Consider the following 23,979-nt stretch of genomic DNA (forward strand, 5'->3'; position numbering starts at 1 on the left):
ACACACACACACACACAAAAAAAAAAAAAAAAAACATGCTCACATCTACTTTATAATGCATTTCTCAACTTGTTCAATGCCCAAACTGCTAATCTTCTTATCAACTACTATGGAGGTCCTAGAGGATGTTGGATGGTTTGGATGTGAAAATTTGGAAGTTAATTAAGATTTAAATGCCAAAAAAATAAATTTTGCCTAAAAAAAGAAAACTAATATTTAGACAAAATGTCTTAATTTTGGCTTAAAGAAGGAAATAAACACAATAAATTATAACTGCAAAATCTTGGTTATATCCGTGGCAAAGTTTGATGTCCACACAACAAGTAATGTTTAGATTCGAAAACATCCAACTTACTGTTTTGCGTCATTTTGGCAGTTTGCACACACATACATACATGCATACACACTATATATATATATATATATATATATATATATATATATATATATATATATATATATAAAATCCCATATTTTCAATTTCAAGAATAAATTCCAAATTTCAAAAACTGGGACAAACTGGCATATACAGTATACACTTATATGTCCGCACATGAACATAAACACTGGTATGCCCACACAGACAGTAGACAAGGTAACACTTAACATAAGGGTTAATATCCTTTATGGATGTCAGCATCCTGGATTCAGTCACATAATTATTTTAATTGCTTTAGTGAGCCAGTGTGTGCCTCCATTTTCATGTCCATTTGCTGTTGATAAATATAAAATCTATTGCAGAGGCTGAATCTATACCTAACTATTGTTTCAAAACAAACATGGATCTGGCACATACAAAACATTTTTACTGTATATACAAATATGTGGTCCAAGGAAATGAATTCAGAAGCCTACAAAACTCGTGTCTTTCTGGTATCTTTGCTGAACCTTTGCTTTAGTGATCAGCTTTTTAGCAGCAGAGTAGTCTATCTTCAGTCATTCTTAACCACATTAGTTGCTGATGCCTTTAATTAACAAAGGAGACAAACTGCTTGTTTGGTGCGACACCATCCACACCATTGAGAAATGTTGTCACACTCTGGAGGCCTGATACTGGACCCCTTTGTATACTGCCCATTTGTGGAGGCATTATAAGCAAAGAACTCTGCCACTGCAATGGTACATTCACTTAACCCATCACCTTTAAGGTGCAGCGGGCAGCTTTTACAGCCCCCCCAAGCAGAAAGTTGGGGTTAAAGTCCGCAGGGTTCAAATCAGGTGCTTCTCAGAACGCAAGTGCTCTGCTTTTAACCACTAGGCTACCGCTCCCTGCAAGTAGTAACGCAGAAACTTAGTGGCATAAAATCACAGATTGATGCTGCTTAGGATGCCAAGAGATGGACTAGTGCAAGCCGGTAGTTGCTGATGTTTCCACCAGAAACTTACTGGCTAAATTAGCTGACTCAATATATAACACCATCGTAAACCCTGCAGGAAGCTCAGTCAGGTTTCAGTCTACAATGTGGAGCCATTGGTGTTTTACTCTTTTGTAAATTTGTGACTATTTGTATTTTTTCTTCGTTTTATATATATTTTTTTATATGGACCTACCTGTGTCTTTAATAAATTCTTCTTTTCCTTGCGCTTATCTGGGATCGGGTCGCAGCCTAAGTAGGGATGCCCACACTTCCCTCTTCCCAGCCACTTGGGCCCGCAAATCTGGGGGGATCCCAAGGTGTTCCCAGGACCAGCCAGAGACATCCCCCCCATTCGTAAACAACACCCCGAGATACTTAGATTCCTCCACTTCGGGCCAATACATCCTCCCCAACCCGGAGAAGGCATTCTACCCTTTGATTGATAAACGAAATAGCTTCATAAAATAAAACTATTATGAAACAAATCATAAATGTCAAAATAAGCAGAATTATTTTTTTTAAATAATATATCATGTTTTTGTTTTATGGAATATTAATAGTATTTCTTTAATTTTGAATGGCAGTAGTGGTAGCCTAGTGGCTAGGAAGCTGTGTCTTAAGAGAGGCTGCAGAAGTTGCCGGTTTTTTGGGTCCCTGAACAAGACCTTTGACCACAGACCGTTTCCCATGAGCCACTTAGTGTGGCAGCACCTACTGTGCCACCGCCATCACTAACGGATGGGTCAAATTCAGACATAATTTCCCCCTCTGTGGGATTATAAAGAGAAATTTAGATATGTTTAAAAAGACTGCATCTTAATAGTGAAACTTGTGTTGTCTAAACTCCCATATTGTAAGAAAAAGAAAAAAAGTGCTCCATTTGTGGGGCGATGATGATGCTTGATGGTGTCAGAGGAGCAACGTCAGTGTAAATATTAAATTCAACAGACTTTATTAACAATACGTAGGTCTTATATTATTTTGGCCCCTTACAGTCACATTAGAAGAAAAATCATCTTTTAACATAAAAATATTCCAGGCTGAACATAGCATCTTTGTAGTAAAGTGCAAAAAATCTGATATCACCTGAAACTGCTCTTTTAAGATTTATGCATGAAGTGTGCATAGAAACAATTGTCAGTTTTTTTTTATACAATGCAAGCACTGCTTTTAAAGCTTTCCTTATGCTGCACACTATGGAAGCGGTTATCAAACTGCATCACTCTCTCACATACTCTCTCAAACACACACACACCAGCTTGCAATGCATTAAACAGCACCACAAGTACAGCTTGATCAAAGTCAAACGTGCTGGCAAAGACAACTGAAAGTAAACAAATGGTTTTTCTGCAAATGACTAAATACTCTTTTTTTTTTTTTTTAAATCAGGCATGTCTAGAACGGGCCTTTCTCTAGGACTAAGATCAAGCTGTTTCAGCAAAATATCTTGGCTTTAGTCAAATATGTATCAAAGTGATAGAAAATGGAGCATTGCAGCCATGCAGAGGGTTTGTAACGGCCACGTTCTGTCTTACATTCATATTTTGAGGGGAACCCAGCTTTCTACACAGCAAATCTCTAATGTAAAGCACTTAGATCGAGTTTAGCAATGGCGTCACAGTTTAGCGTTAGGCTCTCAGTGCAGTTAGATTCAAGTGGAGCAGAATCCCAGCTTAGTGGAGTCCAGAGGCTCTGGAGGTAAATCAGCCGGACACATTCAGACAGATGTTCAAACATCGATCTGTTGCACTCAAAACCTAGCCAGCTAATCGCTTCAGTCAAACCCCTCTCTCTTCCTCATCTTCCTCCTCCTCTTCCTCCTCTACATCCTCATCGTCTTCTTCGTCGTCGTCCTCCTCGCCTTCGTCGTCCTCCTCCCCTTCGTCCAGTGGGCTCAGATTGTCCTGATCGTCGACATCATGCAGATCTTCCTCTTCTTCGTCGCTCCTCATTTCCTCCTCGCTGCTGTCATAGAGTTCATCGTCGTCGTCATCTTCCTCCTCTGCAGTCTCTTCCTCGTTGTCCTCGTATTCCTCCTCCTCCTCAGGATCAGTAAGACTACCTGATGACCAATCGCATTGAGAAATTATATTCTGTATACGTTTTTTTACACTCTTAAAGTAAAACTGGTCAAACAAAAACAAAACAAAAGAACAACTTGTGGGGCACTTCTGAAAAATCAAGATTTACTGAGTGAGTGGTAAAAAGAGTCCATTTCTTCAATTGTTCAAATTTGGCTGTTTTCGATCTCTTTTAACCTCCAGCGTTACTGTGGGAATTTTAACTGTTTATTTTTAACATGGAGGGGATAAAGAATCTTGTTAAGGTTTACCAGCCAAATTTTTATCAGCTTCTGGAAGTGGTGGCGGTGTGTTGCAACAAGCAGATCGATTGTCACCCATCCTTTGACAATAAAAAGATGCATTTCCTTTTCTTGCTCCCTTTTAATATACCTTTACACTTCTGTAAGCTTTTATACATTTAGATCGTTTTTGAGGGAGATTTCTTATATACTGTTTCTATCAGCACATTTTCCTCCAGTGAGAGGGGTCCGTTCTTCGTACGTTGCTTAAAACATCCGAGATCAAATGAGACATCCAAGATGATTTCATCCGGCTAATCATGATCCGGCTAACTGGGTTCTTCAAACACACCTGTTGTTTATGATTAGTATGGCTGGATTAAGTTATCTGAGACAACTGCGCGTTCATGCGTTTGTTTAAAAGGGGAAATGTATCGATAGTAGAAACAATGATCAGCAGCGCTGCTATTGGCTGTTCAGCATGGCCAAAGAGCGCCCACAGTTTTTCTCCCAAGCAGAACACGAGCTTTTAATGGAAGGTTATGCCGAATTTGAGTCATTAATTAAAACACCTCAAAGTCTGCTAAAGCCAGGAGAGAGGGCTGGCAAACAGCAGCAGACAAATTAATGCGTAAATACTGTCCATTGTAGATGTTTCTATCACTTTCTACAGTATTAATTTTTGCATTTTAATAATCTCATATTTACTTTGTTCTTTTATGTCAGGCCCTCCACAGGACCCACTAGAACATGGGAACAAGTAAAAGTGAAATACAAGAATATTCTACAAAATGGTAGCCTTTAATATTATACTTTATTTTAAAAAGGCACTTGTTATGTCAAGAGATCCAAATTTCAGTGTCATTCCTGGAAGTAAAGGACGCGTGCAAACTGGGAATTTTAACTAAAAATTCTTTATCTATATAAAATAAAGTTCTTCCTTTTCCAAGTCATCCACAGTTTACACGGTAAAACTGTATTGCTCCGTGTCTAGATAATCCATCCATAGTTTTTTCTACTACAATATACGGCTCGACAGGAAGCAAGCCTTTCAAAGTAAAACTAAACTTCACAATAAAATGGCCTGAACAAATCTTCTTACTGAATATGATAAAAATAAAAAGCAAACCATCATACAAATAACTTAAATATTTTCTATTTAACACCACTTTTTCCTCTTTAAAGCCACTGTTAAATTATGTGCTTGTCTGTTTATAACAGCCACCAAGAAAAATCTCTCTACAATTACACTGTCGCGCTGCGCTAAATGATCCTGTCTATTGCGCAATATGTGATTAATTCGAAAAACTCTGCAAATTATTCTTGCACCTTCCACAACAGGTTGCTGTTGTAAAAATGGACAACATGGATGCGACAGACTTCCCTATCTCCTCCGCTTATAAAGCTGCGATCTAATCCGGTTTACATGAAATAAGCCTGCTCTCGAGCAGGTTTAAGCTGGCGCACATGTTGCTATGACAGCAAGTCCAGGATGAGTTTTGAAGAACCAAACAATCCAAGATCATGCCAAATCGTCAACAATCAAATCTAGCTGAGTTAGCGACATACGAAGAACGGGCCCCTGGTCTCTGTATCATAAAAACGCCTTCATTGTATCTGTAAACATCTGAATTATGTGTAATTATGTGCCACTGTCTGTCTCACCAAAAATTACACTATGGTAACACATAATGACAATAAAGCTTCGCGATTCATTCATTTTTGGTGATATTCTAAAGTTTGTTTGTTCTTCCACTCCATACACTAACACTTGCCTTGCTACGCCATCACATCGGAAGTGCAATTCTATACGTTTTAAACCTTTTTGAATTGAATAATTTTCTCTCAAACATGCAGCTTTCAAACAAAAGGAACATTTCAAACAAAATCTTATTGAACAAATGGGAAAATGAAAACTTACAGAGGGAATTAATTGCAGTCACAATGTGACATGGTAGCTCGTCAAGAAATTTGGTCATTTCTTCCTCCATCCTTATGCCGAGGATCTCAGTCTCCATCTCAATATACTCTGGGTAGAACATATTTTTCCTTAACTGCCTACGGCACCTATTAAAAAAAAAAAAAAAAGAAGAAAAATACAAAAAAGGGATTTTGGAAAAGATTACAAAATGCAAGAATCTTGATTTTTAAACACAAAATTAAAGTTATCTACAAAAGGACAGATTGTCTCAAAAATATTAAGATGTTAATATTTAGGGGTGTAAGTTTGCAAAGTTTTAAAGGTGTAGGGTCACTTTAAACAGAAACAGCTGGCATTGACTGAGCTACCGCTGTCACTGCTCAGCCCCCACCTTTGCCACAAGTTTGTTCAATTCAATTAACTTTATTAACCCCACAAGAGGCAATTAGTTAAGACCAGCATATTAGCAACAGTACATAACACAAACCACACACACATTATTTACAACATACAAGCAGTCAGTATATGCCCATTTAATACTCCCAAAGAACCCTACACAGGTTTTAAAAGCTTGATTGTGGAAGGGATGAAAGATTTGGAGTTCAGGTTAGTCTAACACAGGAAGCGCATAACGACGGCCAGAAGGTAACAGAAAATTCACCAGCCGGAGCACGTCCCAGAGCGGCCAGGATACTAAGTGTATTTATTTACTAAATATTTACTGGTTGTAGAAGACATTAAGGTCTCTCTGTTTCACACCAATGATTTCTGTTTGTTTTGATTGGTCAGCATGGGGGCCAATCACGTTAAACTAGGGAATCTTATGTGAAAACAGAGAGGGGTGCAGGTGTTTGCAGCTGTGAGTAGAGCGTGCAAAGTCGTGTTGTCCTGTAATAACGATGAGGGACACACGAAAAAGCATCTGGCTGCAGTTTAAAGATATTGGGAACAAAACAGAGCGCCTTCACTGTAGAGCTGTTAAAGGCGCATAGCCACGTTATTTGACTTGTTCTTATTTACGCATCAGTAGCTCACTCTGGTTGCATACAAAGTTTTTATGAAAGATTATCACGTCCTGCTGGTGTATTAGTTATTTTGATGTTTTAAGATTTGTTTTTGCTCAATTTGTTCGTAAATAAAGCTATCCGTGTTTATTTACAATAACAATGGAAGCACGACTCTGCGCGTGCACAGGAGGAGATAAACCAGGAAACAGCTAACGGCTATTAGCATCTCCCAGTGAAGTAATGGAAACTATGGTCCAAGATCCTGTGACAATAAAAAAAAATTTTTTTTTTAAATCTATGATTCCAAGAGGGAAAAGACTGGAATAGTGCAGGGAACGCAGTATGAATATTGGTGTTCAATGATGTGGAAACTAAAGCTAAGCTGCCAGGATGTGAATGCAGAGTTGATTGATGCAAATAAATGTTCTGATTTATTCTGTGATAATAGTAATAGCAATGGTCCTCTTCCTCTACAGTCTGTAGTACAGTCAGCAGTAAAAACAACATTTATAAACAGATCTATTGATTGACTGGTTCACCTCGGTGCTGTGTCCCTGTTTGCCTTTATGAATGGGAAATTCATTTGAATTTAATGAGGCTCTAAGATGCTGTTAGATTGGTTTATTTATTTAACGGTTGGTCTTCGATCACACCGAGCGGCTGCTTTTCATGAGGCATTTCAGAAGGTCAGGCTCTGTTTGGCATTATTATTAATAGTGATTTATTCATTTCGATTTTATTTATTTATTAATACGCATTCTGATAGTTCTGTTGCACTGCTGGTACATGGACCACATGTGTTTTTATCTGATCATCTCGCCCAGTGCTGGGGCGATTTTTAGGGTTAAAAAAGAATTAAAACACTATCAGGATGGACGTTTGTATATAACCTTATTTTATCATGAATCAAATGGTTTTTGGTGTTTTTTTTATAAGCATATAATGTGGCTGTATACCTTTAATTTAGAGGACAGTTTGCTTCTGGTTGTGCACTGTGGATTTCTTAGCAGATTTTTGTTAATTTGTGCAACATAAAAGTTTCACTAAAAATATGAAACAAAAGTTAAAATTCTTTGTAAAAAGGCAGTATTTATGATGTCTGCATTTATGCTTTTGATCAATGTGTAATAATTTTTTTTTATTTCTCTTCTGTTTTTGCACAAAAAAAAAAAAAAAAACTGGAGTAACTTGGCCCTTAAGTACACTACAAGAGTTTTGTTTTATTATAATAGATTTATGCTTTTTAATTTAAAATAATAAATCCAGAATACTATATGCAAGAGGAAATTTATGCATATTTTTTGTATGGGACCATTTTCACTACAGAGGCAGCTGTATAATATCAGCTGGGGGGGAGGGGGGGGGGGGCAGCTGTTTGCTTGATGGTGTGCTCTAACTTGACAATATGAATTACGTAGAAACATAACCTACGTAGAACGATATTTTGTTCTCTGATTTGTCGGTTTTTGAGCAAAGAAACACTCACCTTTTTCCAATTTACCTTTTCACTTGTAGAACGTTCCCAAAAGGTGTTCTTTTGAGCATTCCTTAACTTTCCTAGTCTTTTGCTGCTCAAGACCTAGTTTTTTGGAACGTGTAGCAGGCATCAAAATTAAAATAAGTATTTGCAATAAAGCAATAACGTCTATCAGTTTGAACAATCTAAGAAAAGGTTAAAAATAAAACAACTGGATTATTCTGAAGCTGAAGATGTTTCACTTCCCATCCAGGAAGCTTTCTCAAAATGTCTGGAGTGGTGTGGAGTTCTAAGCTTTATGCCCTGCTGGTGAGGCGTCATTAGAGGCTAGCTTCACATGTAGATTTGATCAGTTTCAACAATAAATATCATGGTTATACTGTATTCAACTCAATATAAGTTTAAAAGGATTTACATATTGTATTCTGTAATCATTTAGGTTTTACATAACATCCCAGCTTCATTGGATTTTAGGTTCTACGTTTCAGACTAGTAGTCTAAATAAAGCTCTTGAGCCTATAGTCCTATTTTTGTATCTTAATTGCAACTCGAGTGAAAGTCTAAACCTTAAGTCGCCATCTCTGGGCATGGTTCAACGCTTATTATAGGTAAGTGCCCCAAACTGGTCAAATAATCACATTTTCAATAAATTTAATTAAATAATGAATATCCTGAATATAACAGGACCATTCTTACAATGGTCATTCCCAAGGTTCTATTTAGTTAGAAAATACAAAAAAATTCTATTGTATGACATCAAAGAGAATTAAAAATCTATTAAGAAATAAAAATTAGAAGGAAGAAGGAACTGGTACATACTGTTTTCCCGTGGTCTTGTATGCCTGAAATAAAGACAAAAGATTAAAAAACAAGTTATGCAGGAATCAATTCAAAAAGGTCTCAGGTTTCTAAAATAAAAAGCACATTTTCTTTTATTTAATAGGTTAAATATAGCAAATGCTCCAGCATAGGAACTTTTATCCATTAAAGCTTAAGTTGATATATGTAACACTTTTCCAACAGATATTCTTCAGCCCATTGAATAGCGATGGATGATATCCCTGCAGGTGACGTTCAGACTTTGGGGCGGAGCAATGTAATCATCCACAAACAGATTTACCAGTTCAGAACACAATCGCTGCAAAGAAAAAACACAAAGTTTCCTATTTGGGATTATTCTGGCTTTAAACCAGATGAGAGAGGTAAACCACAAAAACTGAAAACTGGTGCAGAGATTTTTTTTTTTTTTTTAATGGAAAGCACACAGGTCCACTGGAGGAGAGTATTTTCTTTTTTTTCGGCCTGCAAGCATCGTTAAACTGGAGAAAAAAAAGAAACAGTCTCGGTTCTCTTGCCACCATGATTGTTATCTTTTAAATGGATGCTTTTTCTGAACACATAGGCTGCTGCAGTTCTTTCTGTCTCGAGTTTAGGTAAATGAATCGCTGCTGCACGGAGGCACTGGGGGTAAAAAGCTGCTTGTAGTTTCTGTGTACCATTAAAAACAGCATTAGAGATTTTTTTGTCATGGGCTGCGTCTCAACCTGTAGCCCAGGAAAAAAAAAAAAATGACCGTTGAGGGGCTGGGCCTATAGTCCATGGTCGAATTTGTCCAATCGCCCAACCCTAGTAGGTATCCTTTGTAATTTTATTTTATTTTTTACATATTTTTTAATTCAATTCAACTCAAAAATACTTTATTAACTCCAAAAGGGAAATGAAATGCTGGTGTGACTCATGGGGGTTTCTTCAATGGGTTGTTGTAGATGGTGATGGCTGCAGGCAGGAAGGATCAGTGAAGAAAAACCTAAAAATCCTTCAAGCAGCAAAGTATCCAACACCAGTTGAAAACGTCCAAAAACGTTCACTGTGTCCTTACAGTAAAATATCAGACAGAATCTGTTAAAAAAATTAATAAAATGAATTATAATAATTTCCCTTTGGGATAAATAAAGTATTTTTGAATTGAATTTGAAACATAAACCCATGCTCCTCTGTCTCATCCCACTCCTGGTCAGAAACAACCAATCAGAGCCAGGAGGAATATCTCAGCAGTGCCAATCACGGCAGAGTGCGCGCTGCTCACACCCCTCCCACGCACAGCGCTCCTGTCATTCAAGCTCAAGATTGCAGATAGCACCTACAGGAAAACTGACAAATTCTCGAGCTGCTCCTGCTCAGAAAACAAAGACAGGTAAACAGAAGGAGACCGCTGATTAAACGCAAGCTAAAAAGAAAGAACCAGACTGAGCCGAGATGAAACAGGGGTGACATCAGAGCAGCACGGCAGGCTGCGCTGTGTGGGAGGAGCTGTTGAGGGAGGCGGAGAGCAAGGAGGAGACCTGGAAGGTGTGAATGGTCAACTTTTCATGCTAAGTTCACTGATTTCTCAGAACTTCCTACTGCAGCTTTAGCAGCAGGCTGGTAGAAGCTTGAGTAAAATGCACCATGAGCAGAGAGGAGCTGAAAATATAGGGAAACTACTTACCTCAACAAAGTGAAAAGGGTCGTTTTCCTGCATGAGGCTCTCAATGCCGCAGCGCACTTCATGGAGGCGGGCTTGGTCCTGGCAGATCCTAGAGATGTTCTTCTGAATGGCCGAGCCGTTGGTTTCGCACTGAGTGCGTGTGAATTCTCGCAGTGTGACGATGAAGCGATGCACTCTGGTCTTCATCTCATCTTCCAGAAGAGTCAAACACTGCTCAGCGTCATCCATGAACTTCTATACGAGAAAGGAAGAGTAACCATACACATTCAGCTTTAGAGGAAAAACACACATCTTATAATTCCTAATATTACACTAATATTTTGTTATACTTTATGTGGAGGCATTTACAGACACAAAACATGACATTATTTAGGGTCTTCTTCATTATCACGCTGTTCACACTCCAGTGTTTCCTTATATTCTGTTTACAGCTCTTGCTCATGTGACACTGATGATAATATAATGTTCAGAAGACTAACAGGAGACTTTTTCCAGATCAGTTCATTCACGCTGCACAGGCAGGATCAGGATGTTTTACCTTGTTTTGTCTCTCCTTGTCCTTCTGCTCCTGCAGCTTGTGCTCCGCCATGCTGTTCTTCCTCTCTAACCGGTGTAGCTGTTTGTCCAGTGAGCTCTGGGGAACATCAACACACAGATGTGTTGTTGATACAGGCAGCATGGTGAGATTATCGTGCTTGCATCAAAATAAACAGCAGCTTCAGTTATTAGAATTCAGTTTGGTCTCTAGTGCTCTTATAATACTCGTGATGTACCTTAAATCATAGCTGCCTCCATGATAAAACCATACTCTGAGATAGAAGAACGTGTATCTAAGTTGCGTTTTTAAGGTTCTGTCAGTGCGTTCAGACATTTCTGCAGCTTCCGGTCTCCACAGCAGTGAACTGGAAGCATCTGTGTGTCACTTTGTTCATGAGAAAGAAAGAACAGGAAGTGGGCTTAGCCTCACCTCACAGAAGCCCCACATGGTCACATGGCCCTCCTTTCACGCCCAAACAAACCGTTAGTTATCCTTCATTCATCTGGATTCCAGAGCCATCAAAACACTTTGCTTTGGTTGAAGTAAATCTGCATGAAATTTAGACTAAGGTCTGGGTGCCCACTGCTAACAAACCAATTTCTCATTCACTACCGGTTTTTTACTCATTTTCATACACTGAAAATGCTCAACTTGTTCTTCAGTACGAAATAGAATTACGCTTAAGTTAAATGTTGTCTTAGTTTTTGATTAGTGGAGCCTACAGCCTCCAAGTGCTGTATGGCTTTCTGTTGTGGTGAATGAGACCATTTCACTGCTCTATTCTAAACAACATTAAAAAATAGATTAGAAACGTTCAAATAGCTTAAACCCTTGGACGAGTCGAATGGTGCCTGTAGTTTCTTACACTTATCAGCTACAAATACAGATGACTAGATTATTCACATCAAGGTATCATGTTACACTAAGATAAAACATGTCATTTCAGGAGAAATCTATGTAAAAATGCTCATTTGTATTGATCATTAGGTTTTCATCCTTTAAAAAGTAAGAGGAATTCTTTATCTTTTTACACATGCAGTTGTATATTTTTTCCTGCTCATCCAGACCTGGAACACAATAACAGAAAATCAGATGCTTAAGCAGGCTTTTTGAGAGAATAGAAACTCCATGTCAGTGAGATGCAGAGGATATCATCTAAAGATGAATCTGCGCTAAATAAAAGATCGGACATCTTGGGGTGGCTTAGAAATGATGCGTGCCAATAGATTAGTTACCGTGGTTACAGAGGCAAAGGGACCACATATTTTGTAATTGAAGTAGCATTTATTTTCATACATCCAAGCTCTGTCAAGGTTTTTTTTTTTTTTTTTATATATATATATATGTTGACAAGTTTCTAGTCTGTCTGGATGCACCCCCATATTATATTAAATCTACCGGCTGTGGGTGTTCACCTGGTATGCAGCCATGGCGGGACATGTTCCTTCATTTTCTGATGCTCAAACATGTTAAAAGCTCCAAAGTGAGTTAAAGCCAAAGATGTACCTTGAAAAACACCATGAAGGATTTCAGGCTCTTGATTGTGTGTCCCGAGTGTCCTCCCTCTATGGTGCAGGCGTTGCAAACACACATCTTGTCATCCATGCAGTAGTATCTGGAGGTGCACAGGACAGAAAACGTTCAGCTCAGATCAGGTGACTCTAAAGAGGTCACTCACCGCTAAATTCCCCCCAAAACACTGAAGTCAAAATATTTACAAATTAAGAAATGAAAGTAAAGGAACGACCAGAGAACTCTTTTTCAACTGTAGTGAAATATACTAAGCCACTTATTTTGCAGGTATAAATGTCCTTATTCTTCGTTTAAAAAAAACAACAAAAAAAAAACAACTTGATGATGTTCTAAACAATTAATTCTTTTCAACCAGAGAGCCGTTTCACAAAAGCAGAATTTAGAAATCCAGGATCAGCGATAAAGCTTGAACTCGAGTGATTTTTGTTTCACGAAGGCCAATCCAGACTAAATAAACTAAAGGAATAATTAAAACAGAGGATCATTGACATGTACTTGGAGTCTGATAGACAAAGCGGGTGGAGAGGAACAGGAAATACAAACAAATAACTTATTTGCTGTCAAAGATCAAAATGACCCCATATGGTTGGAACCTTTCCCCCCTGGGGCTCCATGTAAAAATGCATTGATATGATAAATCATGCCTGATTCTGTTTGACAGCGACGTAACCCGTAGACAGAATCAGATGTGCTACCTTATAAAACATCTTGGCACCGCCTCAGTGACAGCAGCTGGATCAATCCTGTGATCCATCCAGCCAAGTCTTGACATCACATGAACGCACACATTGCTACTGCATCCCTGGCAGAGAGTGGCTGGTAATGTGATAAAACTGGGAGCCAACAACACCGAGGGTACGTTTTCAACTTTCAGCTTTCTAATTTAGCTGATCTGGCCTTTGAAAGTCTCCTTCTCACTGTAAACAATCTGTTTTGTGTGTCTAAAAACCCACGCCTGATCTCCAGCTGCCACTGCTGTGCGTGAATGTTTGTTGCCATGGAGAATTATGTATCCACATAAAAATAATTACAAATATCTACACGGGCAGCTTCTAACTTTACATAAACGTCCACACATCGCAGCGGTGGCGTCTTGTTTTTCTCCTCCTTTGCTCCATTAACTAAAGAAGCTCTTTTCTCTCTGTGTTCATTAGGCGCGAGCAAAGCGCTGCCATAAGAGTCACGCTGCAAGTTTTATCTGTGCACCTTTCAAAACGCGGTGATGGTGATGGTTAATATTAGCTGGTTTAAAATCAGGTTTTGGTACTTGTGTAACATTTGTTATCAAAAAATAATAAATCATTAGCACGTATGGGTCAGACCGATGTCAGAATAATCGGTATCGGTCTTTAAAATCCTGTATCGGTCGATCTGTAGTGGCTGGACCCATCGTTACAAGGCTGCATGGCTGCACCAAATAAAAGTCAGGCTTCATGAACAGCAGAGAGAGCACAATGATTCTTTTAAAAGTTAAAAGATGCTTAGTTAGAACTAGTGTTGCGTCGATGCCATTTCTTGGACCCGATACCGATACCTGGCTGAGCAGTATTGGCCGATACCATGTTTGAAATTGATGTGTGTGTGTATATATATATATTTGAAGAACTGCATACTACTTAGGGTAGTAGAACTTTTTATTGCCTACCTGAAATGGGTGACAATAAACTTTTGGCTCTCAAAGGCCAAAATAGAGCAACATTTGTAAAATTATAACATGTATAATAGTAGTGCAACATTAAAATTACATTAATAATTGAATAATCTCTTTTAAACCCTGAGTTTTGGCTCAAATGCCAAAATAGTGCAACTTTAATGAACTTATATAACATGTATAATACTAGTCAGGAGAGAGAAGGCTGCGTTTAACTGAAATACAAACATCAAAATGGTATCTATTTGTTGGTACTCGCCGATACCGATAGCACCATTTTAGTGCTGGATCGGGGCCCTGTCCCATACTGGTATCAGTGCAACACTAGTTAGAAGTTGACATTTTGATTGATTTGGCTCAGCATTGCCGTTGCGGCGGGCTTCTACCTGTATATCTCATCGTGATCCAGGCACTTCCTCTTCCAGAAGTCCTGCACTGGGTCTGTGAGAGGATGCTCGCGGAACGCCGGCAGCTCCAGGTGTGGCTTCAGGTGCTCCTGGCACATCGACACCTCGCACTTCAGGCACGTCTTGATCGCCAACGCTGACGAAGCGGCTTCCTGCTTGTCCTTGCCTTCCTGAGGAGGAGCAGCAGCAGCGGAGGACGCGTCGCCATAAGAGCTGAATCCTGAGGCCTCGGCGGCACAAGCAGAGGCAGCGGCGGAGGCGGCGGGGCAGTAGTCGCACTGGACAGCAAAGACGGTCTTGACCCCCGTCACGGTCGAGGACGAAAGTGATTCCTGGGAGCCCAGAGCCGTGGCCACGGCTCGCCGCCTGCGGCGATAGCCGTCGGCGATGTTGGCCAGTTTGAAGTTCTTCTGGAAGTTGGTGCCGCTCCGGTGGCTCTCCCGGCACTCCGGACAACGGACCCGGCCTCGGTCCGCCTGCCGTTTCAGCCGATTCAGGCAGGCCTTGCAGAAGTTGTGACCGCAGGGGAGCAAGTGGGGATCCCGGTACACGTCCAGGCAAACGGGGCAGGTGAGCTCCTCCTGCAGGGCGCGGAACTGCTCTGACTGGGCCGAAGCCATGTCGCTCCTCAGGCTGCGGATTCAGAGACAGACACGAACGAGGTTCAGGATGAGAAGGACGCGGCAGGAGGAATGCAGCTGGAGGAGAAGCGAGAGCTGGACATACAGAACATTTGTTATCTCAAAGCCAAATTAATGAAGCTGTTGTTGCTTCCCAACCCCCCTGATGATGAGCTGAGGATCACTGTTGAGCTTAAAGGCAACCAAGACCATGGTTGACATCTTTCTACACCTGAAAATATGCAGATTATTTATAAAGAGCAGACAATCAGTTAATGGCTTTATTTAACCACCCATTTATCGAAAATCTACTTATCTGACAGCTGAGCTCATGCCTAACAATGCGTCCGCAGAGAACCTCCTTGCTTCAGTTTCATTCATGTTTCTTTCTCAATATTATTGCAATGTGTGCACGTTTGAATACAGGGATAAAAATGGACTTTCACAATCAAGGAATGATCTAATGCAGACGAAGACAGACTGCCATTGAAAGCTTTAGTAATATATATATATATATATATATATATAGAAGAATAATTTAGGGCAACAACTTTCTTTTTTTTTCCCACCCTGTTTATCGAGATAAATGAATTCGGTTGTTTGACGGTGATTGGACAATACGAGCAAAACAAAGATCGCTCAGATTTCCTCTGGCGTCTGATACTTTATAAACAAATAAGCAGCAACATTAGATCAAAAAGAGAAGGAACACGATCTGAACGCAAATCTGAGTCTAATCTCGGGCCTTATGTTGCCACACATAAAAACACATGCTGCCACCTTTTTTTTCCCTGTAAAAAGGAGACATTAGGAGGGCTAAATAAATCCTGATCTTAGCCGTGAAACCTGCCGTCAGCTGGGTTTGCTGTGATCTAAACAGCCGCTCTGACCTGGAGATAAGCTGGAACCTGCTGCTGCTGTTTTTTTTTTTTTTTTTTTTTTCCCACTTTAGACCAAAACTACTACTCCCGCGTTAGTTTGCGGGTTTCTACCCGACAATAACAGGCCTCGGTTCTGGTTCCGGCCCGTTAACGTGACTCTGACCCGAGTCCCCACCGCACGAGTCAGCCGACAATTAGCCAACTCTCTGCACCTGCTCCACTAATCTCCATTAGTTCCGCTCTGAGACGGAGATAAGCTAAAGCCAAAGTATATAAATAATAATAATAAAAAAATCCATTCTCCGGTCCCTACCTCTGTAACGCGGGGCTTCTAGGCAGCCTGGCTTCCAAGCAAAGCTGTCCAGCTGGTTTCCAGGGCGCTGAACGTCTCCGTGTCGGCGAGGCTAACGTCTGAGTTCTGGAAGCCTGTCGCGGTGCACCTGTCCTGCTCTGTGTGTGTGTGTGTGTGTGTGTGGGGCTAGCGCGTTAACGCCGCAACTCGCTCCTTTATCTGTCCCTCTCCCAGAAAGTGCCCAAACCCCCGCGTATTATCCCAGGGAAAACGCCAGCCACCGGACGCTCGGCTGTCCCATCTGGAGTTTTCGGTATTTGACGGGAAACGGCGAGTCTTCGTCGCGCACCTGCGCACAGACAAACGGACAGACGGCGAACTGAAACCATAAGCACGGTGATGCGGGGAAAGGGATGCCTTCAGGAGCCCTCGGAAATCTGAGTGCCGCACCTTGTGTTGACCGGGGTTTCGCAAATTTTGAGAAAAAGTAAAAGATGTGTAGGAGGTTATTTGAACGATTCGTATTAATATTCGGGATAAACGACTTTGTGTCGTTTCTGTTTAGTCGTCTAACAACGGTTAAATGTTGCTGTATATTGTTTTACAATTCAAGATAACACGTTCAAAATCATAAGAAAACAATACAATTGATCACTAGACAGGTTTCTCGAAAATAATGACAACCTCTGTGATTATGATATTTCACTGCGCTTTTATTCAATGTACTAATTGCCAATAGCTCTAAACGTGTCTGGTACGTTTAGAGGATATATATATATTTTTTTTTTCTTTAACTTAGATCTATCCATCTATTAATCCATCTATCCACCCATTCATCTCTCTACTCTATTAACGGTTTTCCACAAGGGAATTGTTGTTGCAATGCTATTTGTAAATGTGCAGTGGGATATGAAAATGTGTAAATAAATTTGTAAATGTGAGATTTGTGTGTCTGTACGAGAATCTGCAAATGTGTAAAACAACTTCTTGTGTGTAATCCGGTTTGCAAATGTGTAAAAAAAAAAAATCCACAAATCTGTATTCAGATCTACAAATCTGTGCTAAGCTTTGCAAATGTGTACTAAGATATGCAAATGTTTACTAAGATCAGCAAATGTGTAGATCAATATGTAAACACACACAGAGGCACTTATGTCTGAAGTATTTTCGCTTCAAGACCCAGAGATAAAGAAAAATCATTGGTTACTTACACACGTGATTTTTGCTACACTTCTGCCGTGAGAGATGCACAAATGTGTAAAAGTATTTGTATGTGTAACCTCCAGGTTTGCTGCCCTGAGCTCAGGCTCACAGGCTGCCTCTTCCGGCTGTTGGAGTTCAGCACAACTTGCTGCACCTACACCCACATACCACCAGAGGGCGTTATTGTAATGCTACATGACATTACTGGGGTCTTAGGGGTTGTGGTACCTGCAAAGCTGAGAGCAATGGAACCCCTTCAACTTGCCGAAAGCATATTTCTTTTTTCTTTTTTTTTTCTGTGGTTTATATCAGTAATATTGTTGAGCTTCCTAAAAATGTAACATTATCATTAACATCGACATCTGTAAACAAGTTGCATAGCTGGGCAAATCCCTTCAAGTGGAATTAGCTAGCTAACCCAACAGAGCTAGCTTAGATGAACCCAACATATTTAGCTTGATCACAGGGCGCTGCTGAAAGCCACAACGTAACACCATTGATCGGTACCATCAAGGTAAAACATTCTGTTTATTATTTAAGATAAATAAACTCGAAGCCTACAGTGTTTGTCATAAAGCTGGGGCAAGACAACGACAATGAAATAGAGTGAACTTGTGAGAACAGCATGGGGTGGTTACCCACTTTGTAGTTAAGTATTTTAATAAATGTGCTGTAAATATGCCAGGATAAAATTTACAATGTTAGTGCAGTGTGTCGCACTGGAGCAGCTTTGCAGAGTTTTATCAATGAGTTGAACTGAATAGCAAACATACATAATTACGACAGACGGTAGTTGTAACTATCCTTCACTGTGTATTACAGATCTTTTCCAGGTATTTTCAGGGGAAAACAGAGGTTTTCAAATGCACCTTGTACAGTCACTCGCAAACCATCACTGTGCTATCTATTGCTTATAAGTCCAGATGTCATCTGTAATAGAGGAAATAGCGTAAGAGACTCTTAGACATTTAAAGAAAGAACTCAGTAGGCCACATTCAGTTATGACCAAAGAAGTGTTTGCATGATCAGTTTGCTGACGGCAGACCTATTGATTGATTTTTTTTTCTTCATTGAATACTGTAACTTTAAATGTATCACAAACTAAACGTAACTTTAGCGGAGGGATTTCACACCCTGCTCGTCATATACACGGACATACAGGTACAGGTAGCACTCATTTGACTGTTGTAAATAATTTTAAGTAAGAGAAGTTTTGGATTACAAAATACCAAAACATTCTTTCCCGTGTCAGATGTAACAAGCTTGGTTTGAATCAACAGTATAATCAATGTTACCCATGCCACTGTGTGTCCCTAGATAACAGAAATACTTAACCAAGAGTACCCAAAACTCCAGAGCATCAAGGGTTCCTGGATGTTTTACAAGGCTTCAGGTAAACACACACTGAAACAATACACATAACAACAATAATATGTAAAAAAACAACAAAAAAACTAAAATCAAAATAAATAACATTACTGTTTTTTTGTTTGTTTTAGACTTTAGCAATTTGTCTGTGCTTTGCTGTTGTGAAGAATTTGTAGTTGATCTACATAACGTGGCATTAATAATTGCATTTTCTGAGTAACTCCAGTAGCTTTGTGCCAACATGACACTGTCTGAATCTATTCCTGCTTCGCACTCGCCATGTCACTAGAAAACACGTGTTACAATAAAAAACACAACATCTCAAAACGTAATACCTGCCATCAATGCAAAAACATTTTGACATTAATGTGATAAGTTATTTCGTTTTGGATTGGTTAATACGTTACTATCGGTTCCCGTTATAACATTCGAAAGGTTGTGTGAGGCCAATAATGTAACAACCAGCCCAAAATGCAACAACCCATTACATTACTAGCTAAATGGGATGTTACTGGCTCAAACATTGTGTTACATTACTGGCAAGTTATTATGGTTTTTGTTTGCTACCCATGTGTTCACTGCTGACTGAGATTTTTGTGTTTCAGGGAGAAGTGGTCAAAGGCGACTGACAGCCATAAGCCCTCAGGTGGAAGGCTACAATGCCCCACAACTTAAGAGGGCATCAAATAAAAATGTGTTATACGTTGCCCCATTACAGGGTAAATTAGATGTTTACACCCCTTTCCAAAAATGCCTCAGAATTAAAAAAAAAATGCCAAAAGCCACTTGTGAAAACTGTCAGGAGACGATGCCACTCCATCTTTTGGAAAGACAACCAAGGCTGTGAAGCAAGTTGCTTTATTACTCTTTTACTCATCCATTTGCAAATTATTAAGAAACATTTTTGTGGTATTTATTTATTTATATATTCTATTTATTTATCTGTATGACCAGGGTGACGACTCAGATGTTGAGTGTGTCTCTGTCAGTAACCCTTCAGCTGATGAAACAGACACTATTGGCAAATCCACACCCGATCATGATGTAAGCCCATTTTTAATTGAAACTAGCTTTAACATTCCTTGTTAATATTTACTAATTAAATAATTCATATTTTTATTAGTAATGCCGTCCATGAAGGTCTGTTATTACCCATTTTTAAAGGTGTCGTTATATCTCAGTACTTTATTTAGTCTGTCACACTGCGGCATAATTTGGCTCCTATATATATACTCTTTTTTTAGTACACAGCAATGGTTTGGAGTCCACAGCTGAAGAACGTACAACGGATTTACTTTAGGAAATAAAGTTCAAATGAAACACTGTGCTGACACTGCCTGCGACAACCTGTGTTTTAGAGGTATTCTCTGAAGATGAACACATGTCCTACAGCTGCATTGCCCTCCATGGGTCCCTGTGCCATCTGCAGCCAGCTGTGTGCGACACACACTGTGGAGATCCATGCAAGTTTCTGTGACACAAGGTAGTTGTCTAGAGATTAAATTATTTTTTGTGTATTTTGCAAAGATGCACCAAGGCACTTCACATGCCAAGGTTAGAAAACCCAGACCCCCATAGCAGCACTTAAAAATCCTCTGCGATTACCAGATCTGTTAATGTCTTCCTTTTTTCCAGCATTCCTAATGACCAAGATCATGCTGTAACACCACTTCATCCAAATACAGCAGCTAGCACACCAGCAGGTACATCTGGAGAAGGTAGGGTGCATTTTCTGTTTCCCTTTCCCCTCATACAATGTCTCCTTTTTTTGTACGCCCTGTTCCACTTCATTTCATTTTTGAGTTGTTATTTTTGCCTTGTTTCTATGCAAGAATGCAAGAATTTTTATTTTTATTTCGTGTGTGTGTGTGTGTGTGTGTGTGTGTGGTTTGCATGACGGATGCTCTCACATTCTCCTTACCCCTGTGCACTACCTTTATTGTAAAACAGACATGTCCGGCTGGTTCTATTTTAGCATTCGCTTCTTAAGCTGTGATCAATGGGCAAAGGTCTTAATGTAATTCATTTAAACATTCGCAGCTTAGTTCCTAAAATTGAACAATTAAGGTCATGGCTTGTTTACAATAAACCTAATATCATAACTCTATCTGAAACCTGGCTAAATGAAAGCATAGCAGACTCCAATGTTAAACTGGACAACTACATCTTATATAGGCTTGATAGAGGATCTAGGGGTGGTGGAGTTGCCACTTACATTTCATCGCATTTGAAATCACAGTTAATTATTCCGAAAGCGAAACCTGAGTTTTTTGAAGCTATCTTTGTTAAGGTTACTCTTCATGAAAATAAACAATTAGTAATTGGCAATATATATCGGCCACCAACATCTCCCAAGCTAGAGTCTGTTCGAAACATCCTAGCCACTGCCTCTTCGTTTGGTGACAAATCAGAAATCATGCTGTTGGGGGATTTCAATTTAGACTGGTCTGATCCTGGTACTCTCACGGAACGTAACATGTTCAATGGTTCAAATTTTACACAAATTATTAAAGAGCCTACTAGAGTCAGCCCCAGTTGCAAATCTCTTCTTGACTGGATATTAGTTACACATCCTAATAGAATAAACAAATCTGGTGTTCTCTCGGATTGTTTTAGTGACCATTGTATCATATATTGCACTTGGAAAATTTCAACTCCCCATCTTTCTCCAAAATTTATTCGGATCCGTGACATGAAATTATTCAACAGTGATTTATTTATTAATGATGTGAGAAGGATAAATTGGAATAGATTTAGCCTAATTCCTGACGCAGAAGCTGCCTGGAATTTCTTTTATACAGAATTTGTGCAAGTTATTGATAAACATGCCCCATGGACAACTATTAAGGTTAAAGGTTATCACCTACCTTGGGTAAATGGAGAACTTATCAGTCTGTTTAAGCAGAGGGACAGAGCGTGGAACAAACATAAAAAAACAAAGCTTCTTAATGATTGGGAGGAATACAAACGGCTAAGAAACATGTGCACAACCCAAACAAGAAATGCTAAAGCCAATTACTATAGAAATAGTTTGTCACATGATTTCAATAATCCTAAACAATTTTGGAAAAAAATGAATACCTTAATTGACAACTCGAACAGTACCAGCAGTAACATGATAATCAATAATGAAATTGTTAATGATCCAGCTGTTATTTCAAATGCGTTTAGTTTGCATTTTGCTCAAACACCTCAGGTACAGTCATCACTCTTTCACCCAGTGTCGAATGTTAATTCTCAGCCCTACGACAGCTCTTTTACATTTCGACAGGTTAGCTCAGCTGATGTCCAGTTGGCCATTAGCAAGCTATCCTCTAGCAGTGGATCGGGCCCTGACGGCATTGAGGGTAAGTTTATTAAAATTTCTTCATATGTCCTCTCCTCTCCATTGGCTGAGCTTTTTAATTTGTCATTTATAACCAATGAAGTGCCTCTGGCATGGAAGTGTACCAAAGTCATTCCATTGCATAAAGGAGGGAACACCCAAAATATGAACAATTATAGACCTATCTCAATAATTAATAGTATTGTGAAAATTTTTGAGAAAATTATCTTCGATCAAATATCTAATCATCTCTCTGATAATAATTTACTATCTCAATGCCAGTCAGGTTTCAGGAAATACTACTCAACTACTACTGCTCTTTTGAAACTTACGAACGATATTTTTTCTAGTTTTGATAACAACATCAGTACTGGTGCCATCTTCTTAGATCTTACTAAAGCATTTGATTTAGTTGATCATTATCTACTCCTGGATAAATTGTACTCTATTGGCTTTTCCCGTTCATCTCTTCTGTGGTTTAATTCATATCTTCATCACCGCCGCCAGAGTGTGTCCTTTAGGGGTAGTCAGTCGAATTTTATAGGCGTAGATAAAGGCATTCCACAGGGTTCTTCACTTGGGCCTTTGTTATTTTCCATTTTTATTAATGACTTGCCACTCTGCTGTTCAGGATGTGACATTCATCTTTATGCAGATGATACAATCATATATTGCTCCAAATTGAATATTTCTGACATAAATTATTCCCTACAATGTGACTTCGATTCTGTACAGCACTGGCTGTCATATAATAAACTTCTTTTGAATAAATCAAAATCTTACTGTATGCTTTTCCAGAAGAAAGATAGAAATAATCTTAATCTGCATTTTCTGGATTCTTCTCCTTTAGAATCAACTGAAAAATATAAATATCTCGGTGTTTGGCTAGAAAGTGATCTTTCATTCAAAGCTCATATACACACACTTAACAATAAACTTAACTTTCGTCTTAAAACATTATATCAATCGATTGACTGCTTTAATTTTCAGGTTAGGAAAAAAATAGTCTCCCAGTTACTGTTACCTATACTGGACTATGCAGATATTATATATGCTAACACTACTGCCACTTACCTACACTCTCTCGATGTGGTTTATAACAGCCTGTGCCGATTCGTCCTTCGCTGCCCCTATAGGACACATCACTGTATTATGTATGACCAGCTGTCCTGGCTTGCACCTTCAGCCAGAAGACAATATCATTGGTTCCAACTTATATTTAAATGCATTTACTTTCAATATCCATTTTATTTATCCCAATATTTAGTGCCTTACAGTTCACAATATAATCTTCGTCACAACGAACAGATCTTCTTTACTGTCCCCAGAGTTAAGAGAGAATTTGGGAAACATGCTTTCTGTGTTAAAGCCCCTCGTGATTGGAACAGCCTTCCTGCATCTATCCGTTCGCTTACGTCTTTTCCTCTGTTCCGAACTGCTTTGTTAACACATCTTCAGACCACTTGTCTATGTTTTTAGTATTCTAGATTTAGCAGTAATATGTGTCATGTTAGTTATGGTTGTATGAATGTGTTTATCTGTAGAAATATACGTATCTAGTAATGTCAACTCTGTCAGTTATATTTGGGAGTATTATGCCCTACTTAT

At 39.2% G+C, this 23,979-nt stretch overlaps 1 protein-coding gene across 1 annotated transcript; it reads right to left on the minus strand.

The window, feature by feature from the left end:
• Positions 1-2,285: 2,285 nt before the first annotated feature.
• Positions 2,286-16,907, minus strand: zgc:92594 (RING_Ubox and BBOX domain-containing protein). The gene is made up of 8 exons (XM_012849898.3): positions 16,497-16,907; positions 14,662-15,315; positions 12,598-12,706; positions 11,092-11,187; positions 10,554-10,787; positions 8,885-8,907; positions 5,582-5,727; positions 2,286-3,420 (listed from the first exon to the last, which is right to left on the minus strand). Exons 2-8 carry the CDS (start codon positions 15,300-15,302, stop codon positions 3,137-3,139), a joined length of 1,533 nt encoding a protein of 510 aa, XP_012705352.2. The 5' UTR covers positions 15,303-15,315; positions 16,497-16,907; the 3' UTR covers positions 2,286-3,136.
• Positions 16,908-23,979: the final 7,072 nt, after the last annotated feature.

The sequence above is a fragment of the Fundulus heteroclitus genome, chromosome 14, assembly GCF_011125445.2.
Source record: "Fundulus heteroclitus isolate FHET01 chromosome 14, MU-UCD_Fhet_4.1, whole genome shotgun sequence".
NCBI lineage: Eukaryota > Metazoa > Chordata > Actinopteri > Cyprinodontiformes > Fundulidae > Fundulus > Fundulus heteroclitus.

Excerpts from the sequence above, each read along its gene's own strand:
- zgc:92594 (XM_012849898.3), bottom strand. The coding sequence starts at position 15,302 with ATGGCTTCGGCCCAGTCAGAGCAGTTCCGCGCCCTGCAGGAGGAGCTC. Across the intron at positions 5,728-8,884 it reads TACAAGACCACGGGAAAACA|GTGCCGTAGGCAGTTAAGGA; the intron begins GTATGTACCAGT and ends TTTTTTTAATAG. Across the intron at positions 3,421-5,581 it reads GACTGCAATTAATTCCCTCT|GTAGTCTTACTGATCCTGAG; the intron begins GTAAGTTTTCAT and ends ATTGGTCATCAG.